We start from the raw sequence: 8961 nt of genomic DNA, 5'->3' as shown, positions 1-8961 counted from the left end.
TTATGTAAGCACAAAAAACACCCAACATAATCATGGACTACTAAATCACAAAGCAGCATTAGAAACCGCTCCCATACAACAACCTACATCATCATCATTTATCATTCATCAGTATTGAAGAATAGGTTTTCATTTATATTATCTGCTCACAAAAATGTATAAGGGTGATGACATACACTTCCCTCCACACTGCCATGGTGCTGGCAAGGAAAAGGCATGTTCCAGAGTCTGTTTGGATGAAATAAAAGAATGAAGCTCATAGAATGAGGCAGCAACTTGATCTTTCATAAGCTTGGTGCCTGAAATGATGCCCTTAGCATCAATGAAAATGACCAAGGAAAAGGTGCATCAAAAAGGTGCTTATGTCTTACCTAAGGTGGTAACCTGGAACTGGCCAGGAACATTCACAGAGTCCGCTCTTTTTAAGCTAAGAAATAATTGCATGGTTTTAACAAAGTCCTATCTTCAGCACCTGACGTGATGAAGGACATGTCTTCATCCTCTTCCTCTAGCTGCAGACTACCAGAAGACAAGCGTATTCGGGCCCTAGGTGACTTTGTTCCTTTGCCATACAAAGAATAGTAGTCTGGTTTAAGAATCTCTGATTCTGAATCACTTGACTCACTAGCTATATACCTTTCTGCTGAGCTCTGGTCCATTAGAACTGTGGGGAATTCCTGATCTACAAATGTACACGTAAACGGATCTGCTTTACGAGTCAGAGCAGGGCAAGGCCCTAAAGGTCTAAATTCTGACCCAAAAGGAAAACGGATAGCTTTCATGTCTGATTGGCTCTGAGATCGTTTAGGAGTTTGCTCTGGAAGGTTATATGCAAATGCATCATCTAAATGGGGGTCTTCCTCCCCTAGGTCTACATTGATAGCGCTTCTACCACTAGTTCTAGCCATAGCTTCTTGGAGTTCTTGAAGGTCTTGCTGTAAGCTTTTTATCCTGCTATTCCTTGGGCTTCTTTTGGCTGGTTTTATTGCACTGGGATCTATAGAGCTGTCTGATCTCACACTTTCCTCTGCCATGATTGGAGACCACTTGGGTACCTGGGGTGGTTTGTCTACATAAAAAAAGACTTGGGGAGGCATAATATCAACCTGTTGACTAGTACAAGGAATATAGGGCACATCGGTGTATGTTAGCTGCCTTGCTGGACTCACTTGGCTTGTGAAACCAGTGGATGTGCTTAAGTGATTGTCCACAAATTTAGAGTTTGTTTGGAAGGAGCTTAGAGGGCTCCGTTCTTCAAAGAAGTCTATGGGATCAGGGTCAGTGTTAAAGACAGAATCTGCATAAATAAAGGTGAAAGAGGAAGTGCTTTGGGATGGGTGGAGTGATGTGGGATCTGCCTCTGGTTTGGAACGCTCCAGCTCGGCTGCAAATGTCACCTCAACCGCCGAGTTCCTCCTCCTACTGTCTAGCATAGGCTCAGATGCATGCACTCCATTCACATTTCGGTAGTAACCACTGCCGTAGGTAAGTCTCAGATCTTCCACCTTGAAAAACAAAACACGTGGATGTCAGATGAAAAAAAAATAAACAGCTGTTTAGTTGGACTTGGGGGAGTGTCTTGCAGTTAATATCCTATTATGAAAAGCTGATTTCACAAAGTTATTTAAATCTATGTTCTTTCCCACAGCATATAAAAGTATATGTACTGAAAGGGTAATGACTTATACCATGTCCCAAGTTGTGTGTTAGATAATACCTGCAGTGTTCTTCATTCTCAGTGACGCTCAATTTCTGAACTCAACATTTCATGGGTCCTTCAGGTAGCATTGTATTTCAAGCAGTTCACTTTGGTAACTATATCAATGAGGTAGGAGTCTTACCCCCTGTCTGCCTTTGACTGTGTGGACCACAGTCTAATGCCCCTACCCCAGCCCCCTCTATAGTTTCTGTATATAAAAGGTAGAGAAGAGAGCTGTGAATGGCCTGAGAGATTCATAATCTAGACAGTCTCTTTCATTGGTTTACCTTTGATGTCTTTTGGATAAAAGCCATCTGTGACATGGAAGTTTATGACACCTCCAACTAACTTTTGTAGACAGTGTCAAAGCAAAGTGATCAACAAGTTTCCTGATTAAAGTCTGTAATGAGGCTGTCATCTTACACTCCCAGTGGCATAACTGCATCTAGAAATCATGTTACACAACTAAGAAACAACACTGTATACCTTTCTTGAAGCCTTATGGTTTCCCCTGGTAAAATAACAGAGCTTTTAATTTTAAAATTATGATGTCATGGAAATGTATTAGTATCTAATTTTTTCAAGATGTTGATAATACAGTTTGCAATTTGAGGGCACACCAGGGGTTTCCCTTGTGCACAGTAAGCGGTTAATTGTAGTTTATCAAATGGCCTATTAGCAAGAATGACTGTGCCAAGACCTCTCCATGGAGTGACCTTGGTACACATTGGATGATTGTGGCAAAATTGATTCTTGGAAGCATTGGAAGACTGGATGACTTATACTTATCTAAAGAAGTAGGGCTTTTCCGAAACCTTACTTGTTTTGACACATCAGAGAGAATGTCTGGTGATGACCTGCACTGCCGTTCGTGATACTGAGATGGATACTGTTTCCTGAAATCCCCAAACAGAAAAGTCATTGAGATGCTCATTATGCAACTCCCAATCAGTATGAGAAGAGAGAAGGAAAAGGGTGCACCTTTCAAATGGCAGGCTCTTTAACCTCCCTTTTTTCCCATATTCCAAAAGTTGCCTTTGGGTTCTTCCACTATCATAAAGAAGAGACAAACATCATTAATTCCATCATAAGCCTATATGCCACTAAAATTCTCACCTTTGTTTGAAGCCTACAGTGTTCGGATGAATGGCACATGTCATCAATCTCTATCATATTGATGGCTATATTTGCTTATCTGGACACCAACAATACAGCGATTTCAACTGTCCAAAACATAGACTTAAAAAAAACTGTAAAATACCTACTGTCTCTATTTTACAAGCTCATTCTAAGGAGGCTATTTATTTAGATTCCCGATCCACGGTGGATGCTAAGCAGCTAACTAAACAATAGAAAAAGATCACTGCAGGTAGGCTTATATCTGTAAAGAACGCTAGCTGACTGCCGGAGTTGAAGCACTCTCTGATACCCTGCATCCTCACTGGGGTTCTGTTCCAACCCCTTTGGTTGCTAAATACTGACCTAATGCAATGTACCAAGAATGAGCAGTAAAGATAAAGAATAGTTATACTCTCTCAAATGAGTGGAATGGATTCTTTACTTTGCTCCTGAAATTCAGACTCCTCCCACTGCTTCCCATGCTATTGAAAAGAAGCAGTGTGCATGGTCCTCCCTTGCACAGTGTGCAATTAATTACCTGTAGCGGAAACTGGAACCCTTGCTGCAGAGTAGTGTTTTGGGCTTTGATTTGGGCTCTTCGGAAAGCCTGAAGAAAGCGTGGTATTCCACACAAGTCTTCCAGAAAGCCTTACACGCATCCCGGCTAGCCATGGTGAACTCCAAAGTGTCTTTGCACAACACCTGTATAAACCATTTTCTATCAAGCAAAATATCCTGCGAGAATACCAATGACCTCCCAAACTCAATGCCTTCTAAACCGTCAGTCCAGCAGTCCATGCAGTGTCTGATTTTCTGTTTGGCTCCCTACAGGCTCCACAGCCACTGAAACCAAATGATTAGCACCTTCCTGAAGATTAGACACTGCCTCCACTCACACACTGAGCCTTGTCTCAGGAGCCCGGTTTGCTTTCCACATGCCCCTCACTCTAAATGCTTTTCTGCCTTGCCTCTTTGCTTCCAGAAACATCTTAGGAAGTTGTAAATTAGGTTAAAATGAATATCAAAGGGCTTCTTTTCAAGGTGGCAAGAAGGTATAAATGACCACCAGGAAGGGGGAGGGGGAGAGGTCATTCCCTCTATAAGGATGATTGAATGCATACAAGTGTTTTCAATCTCCCAGGTAGAAATACACCTTCCTCTATACACTTTCTCATTCTACACCACTCTGTATTTCTCTCTTCGCATAGTCCATATTTTAATGTGCCCTAAGGGAACTTAGATTTATAGTTCTAAAGTACAAGCTTTTCCCGTCTTGAGTCAACACATATACTCATTGGCCTAAGGCTCTATGGCATGCTCCAAGCCCTCTTTTTGGGAGCCCCACCAGCCCTCAGAGTTCAGTGCCCCCTCCTCTCATTCCTTTCCAGGTTCCTGAGGCCCCCCACAAACTTCACACTTGGTCTGTCCCATGAACTATCCAAATGAACACCTTTACATGATACCAAGATCTAGGCAATATAATCCAAAGTGGATCTTCTATGGGCCCAAAATTAGTTGATACACACATAGTTTTTTCCCACTTTGTGGTTAGTCATTAAAATATCCTAACACATTTTTCTTACCTCATGCAGTGAAAAGTCACCTAAGGATGACGTATTTTGCTTATATGAACACTTTATAAGATATGAAAGAACATCAAATAATTATTTCTGTTGTCCTAGATCTGGTGGCCCCCATTTGACTCATCAGATCCCTCACAAATGCTATCCACAGAGACTTACCTTTCAGTCTAGCTGCCTCATTGTCCAATTGTATCATTTATTCTGAAGTGCAAATCAGATGTCATAGTGTTTTGTCTTTAGTCAAAGTGTCATTAAATCTCAGCTCAGTTTATATAAAGAACAAAGAGGGGCCCATCACCCCACAGGGCCAAGTACCTTTCACCATTTACATTAAAACCATTTCTAGAGCAACGACAAAATGCCAAAGGAATAGAAATAGAATGTATTAGAAATGTACTCACCAAAATATTAGCATGAAGTTTGATGAGAAAATGCTTTCTCTTAAAACTCAACTTGCGAATTTTAGCCCAGTTGAAAGTATTAATCTTTGTATTTCCCTATAATGAAACACATAGCCAGTTTTAGAACACATTTGCACGAGTCACATTGCGCCACCGTACAAGTGTGAAGGAAAGTAGTCTTTCTGAAGATTCCCTGAGGCTAACCCTTATCCAGAGAGAGGCAGTGGCTGCCCTTAAGTATTGCAGGCAGGACATAAGTTCCTTCAGTACATAAGCAAGAAGGTGCAAAATGGAGACTTTTAAGCCAGTACAATGAGACTGGATCACAATGGATTGTTGTGCGATCTCACCCTCCCTCCCGGTTTCCACATACAGGCACTAAAAGGAACAACCCATTTCTCCTGCTGCCTCATTTACTCAAACATTTCCAGTAGCTCCTCGCTGGCCACATCATCAAATGTGGCTTGGGTTTCACTGTTCAATATACAGTCATCTCTCCTACTGCTTGTTTCTTTAAACTTCTTTCTACATGTGTACCTTCATTCCTGTGACCTGCCCATTCTCTCCTGCCCCAACTGCCTTCTGCATCATCAAACTTCTTACCAGTGCTGATAGCACACTGCCTTGGACATTCTGATAGCAGGAGCACACACCCCATTTCTAGCTCCTCTAAAGAATTTTTGTTTTAAGCAGACCAGGAAAGCCAGAATTCTTTAGATCAGCTAGGGGGAGAATGATGATAGAAGACAACAGCAGCTCAAGTTGATTTCTAACTTGAAATAAAAAATCCCTGGAAAACAATGATGTGGTAAACAGCAACAGTTGCTGGCAGGACTCAATATTATTTCCCTACCAGCTGGCACTGATCACTTCCAATGTAAAAAGGGCACATCATGGTTTGGATCACTTGGGGTGCCTCTTAATCGTCTGGAAAGTACTATGCAGGTTTTTGGATATCTGAATCTACAGTCTAAGAGTCCCCACAAGCCTCTTGATTTTATCACTTATCCATGCTGGCCTAATCTAAGGCGTGATGGCCTCAAAACCCAAACAGTACATTGATGACCACACACAGAGGCGAAGCACATAGTAGGGCTATAGTTATATACACCATTTACAGGCTCTACTTCCCTTCTAGTTGGTGGTAAGACAAAGTCTTATAAACCCTCAGGGGAACGGATATTCGCGTGGAAGCCATGATCAGCACTCCAAGAACACTGAAGGATACTAAAGGAGAGAGTTATTACCCGCAACACCAGAACTCCCATGTGAGCAACAGCCAGATGAATCTGCATCCCTTCACCATCACTGGCAGGCTGAGGTCTGATGCCATACATATCCAGCTTCCTTGCTATGTCCAGTAGCAAAATGTCTGATTCCGCTGGGCTGCGGCCACTGCAACAGGAAAAGATTAATGAGCCTGAAAAATGCAGGAAAACTCACCTCCCCCCAACACCTTTCCTCTGAGATATGCACGAAGAGCTGAGTGTTTTCCTGAGACTGAAGCTTCTCAGACCTAAAGGCTTGCCTTAAAGAGCACGTCTTAGCTTCAGGGTCCTCCTTTGGGAAGGCAGGTGTCTGGGGAAGTACTTACATGTGCTGCTGATGAAACTGCATGATCTTGCTCTCCAAATAGTCTTGGCTTGGTAAATACCGGGTTTGTCCTAGATGCTTTCTAACTGTTTCTTCATGAAAATCTCCTAATTCTGCTGTACAATAGAAAAGTGGCAGTGTTCACATCTACACTGAGGAATTAAACAACGTGCAACCTAAGAAACCTCCTGTTCGCCCCTAAAAGCCTTTTCTCTGCAGGTGCTGTAACCCAATCCCCTCCCACCTCATGCTTTATGAATATTTCTGTTTGTACAGGGGGAAACTAACAGACTTGTTGTCACATCACAAGCAGTGGGTTTTTGTGAAGTCTAGCCTGTGTCATGGGTTACACACCCAGAACATACATTAAAAGCTCCAAATTCACACTTGAATATTTTGTTAGGTTTTCCATCTTCTATTCTCTTTTTGATGAATTTATGTACTGTGAACTGCAGTCCAGCCTAACATGCATCCATTTAAAAAGAGGAAAGCCAGGCATGCGGGGATTCTAGGGATGAGTGTTCAGAACAAAAAATGGTGTGAGGACACCGTAAGAAGGCTGCCTTTATCAAGCTGACGAAAGAGGCTTCCAAATGTAGCAAACCTTCCAACACCTTCATCTTAGACTCCCAGCCTGTAGGATGGTGAGAAATTGTTTTTCTCATTTAGTCTCTGGCATTTTCCTATGATAAACCTAGTAAAAACCTAACACATCCCCAAATTTCTCTCCACTGCAATTATCCATTATCATAAGCAAAGAATAAAATATCAACTTGAGTACAGGCAAGCTGCAGCCAAGCCATCATTCTGGACTCTGGGAATTTAGCAAATCCCCAACAATTTGAACCCCCCAATAGACAGATCATCCTTTCCAAATAGCTGAAAGTTTATCTGTGTACCTAATTTACTCTTTTTCAGACATCTCCAGTTTATTGTTAGGGACAACTAGTGCAGGATGCATCCTTCCCTATTGTTCTTCCCTATTGCAAAGTGCCTCAGACGTCTTTTCCTTTTGTCTTCTTTGGAATTGTTATGCTTTTTCTGTGTCTAAGATCCATGTGAGTTACCTTCTGATTATTTATTTCTCTGAAAGTCAAAGTTTAGAACACCTTCTCCATTGTGACTTTTAATCTAAGACAACTGGGCAAAAGGAGATAAAACCACACCTGTTACTCATATATGTTCTTTTTTTTAACTTCATAACTATAACATTTCTCCCTTGAATTTCTTCCCTCCACAGCTTCCCATATATCCTCCCCTACTTTCCTTCATATTCATGGCCTCTTTTTTCATTAATTGGTGTTGCATGCATATATGTATATACATATATAGTGTAGGCCATAATGTTTAAAAATAATGCACTCTTGAGGAATCCTGTGGTGTTCTTATTTTGAGTAAAATGCAAGCACGATGCTAAGAACACTATATAAATAAAGAATTGATGGAACCATGTTTAACCTGATAAAAGTTATCTATGAAAATAACTCGTGGCTCACAATAATAGTCATATCACATGGCAAGAGGATAAAGACTTCCCCTTAAAATCAGGAATAAGATAACAATGCTTGCCTTGGTTCCATCACTCAGAAGTGCACTCATAAGCATAGTAAGTGCATACTGATGAGAAATGGATATGTAAAAGTGTTGTAATGTAAATGAAAAGAAGATCCAATATTGATAAAAGTCCAAGAAACCAATAGAGAACAGGGAAGCATAAGTGAAAAGTCAAGAAATTAACTCTCACAATTGTTCTTGACAAAGGTGTCAAGATAATGCAATGAAGAAATAAAAATCCTTTCAATAAATTGTTCCAGAACAAATGGAATCCTATGTGAAAAATATAAACCATTTACATTCAAATCATCACTCTGAACATTGGGAATCTAGTAAGTACCCAGAAATTCTACCAGAATCTCTTGTACACAAATCCTTCTGGCCTTTCCAAATAGTTGGTAGTTTATCTGTGACTTCATGCATCACACCACACAAGCATACTAAAAATAAACTCAAAATGGATCAAAGACCTAAGTTTAAGGGGTTGACCTAGAAAAGATCTAGAAGAAAACTAAGGAGAAGAATATCTGTGGCTATCAGAATTCGTTTTAAAGATCCATTTTCAAATGGTAAGATACCATTTTCAATGGTAAGATAGTACATTTTAAAATGGGGAAAATATTTAAATGGGCACTGCCTCATTGGTTGGCAATTAAAAAAAAGCTAGTTAAAATTTTTATGTTTTTACCCCCCAGTCCATGCCTCTCAACCTTGGTCAGGGAAGCCTCCTTTTGCATTGGGCAGCTGTCAATGAAGAGACTCCTAATTGGTCAAAGTACTGTAAATAAGAGATTGTGTGTTCAGTTCTAAATGGGATCTAAATGGGATGGCCTCACCACCATAGTCCAAGGAACATGGCAAGGAGGCAGAGAGAACAAAAGGTCTGGAAGATGGGGATGGGTGCTGGGAAATGCTGTCTTGAGAAAACTGAGGGGTTAGTGCAACAGCTGTGATTACCTGCACAAGATCAAACCAGCCTAAATTCTGTTAGAGATGGGAGGTGCTCTCTGGG

At 41.0% G+C, this 8961-nt stretch overlaps 1 protein-coding gene across 1 annotated transcript in view; it reads right to left on the bottom strand.

Annotated features, from left to right (window-relative positions):
* Positions 1–351: 351 nt before the first annotated feature.
* Frmd7 (FERM domain containing 7) overlaps positions 352–8961 on the bottom strand; it is a 95256-nt gene continuing 86646 nt past the window's right edge. The window contains exons 15-21 of the mRNA XM_051178814.1: positions 6397–6511; positions 6050–6197; positions 4803–4898; positions 3357–3520; positions 2681–2749; positions 2520–2595; positions 352–1505 (exon numbers count right to left, since the gene is read on the bottom strand). Coding sequence (XP_051034771.1) covers positions 423–1505; positions 2520–2595; positions 2681–2749; positions 3357–3520; positions 4803–4898; positions 6050–6197; positions 6397–6511 — 1751 coding nt within the window. The 3' untranslated portion in view covers positions 352–422. The remainder of the gene's footprint in view (positions 1506–2519; positions 2596–2680; positions 2750–3356; positions 3521–4802; positions 4899–6049; positions 6198–6396; positions 6512–8961) is intronic.

This window comes from Phodopus roborovskii, unplaced genomic scaffold (genome assembly GCF_943737965.1).
Source record: "Phodopus roborovskii unplaced genomic scaffold, PHOROB, whole genome shotgun sequence".
In the NCBI taxonomy this organism is placed as follows: domain Eukaryota; kingdom Metazoa; phylum Chordata; class Mammalia; order Rodentia; family Cricetidae; genus Phodopus; species Phodopus roborovskii.
Note: the sequence above shows the minus strand (reverse complement) of the source record. Positions and strands in the feature narration are given on the sequence as shown.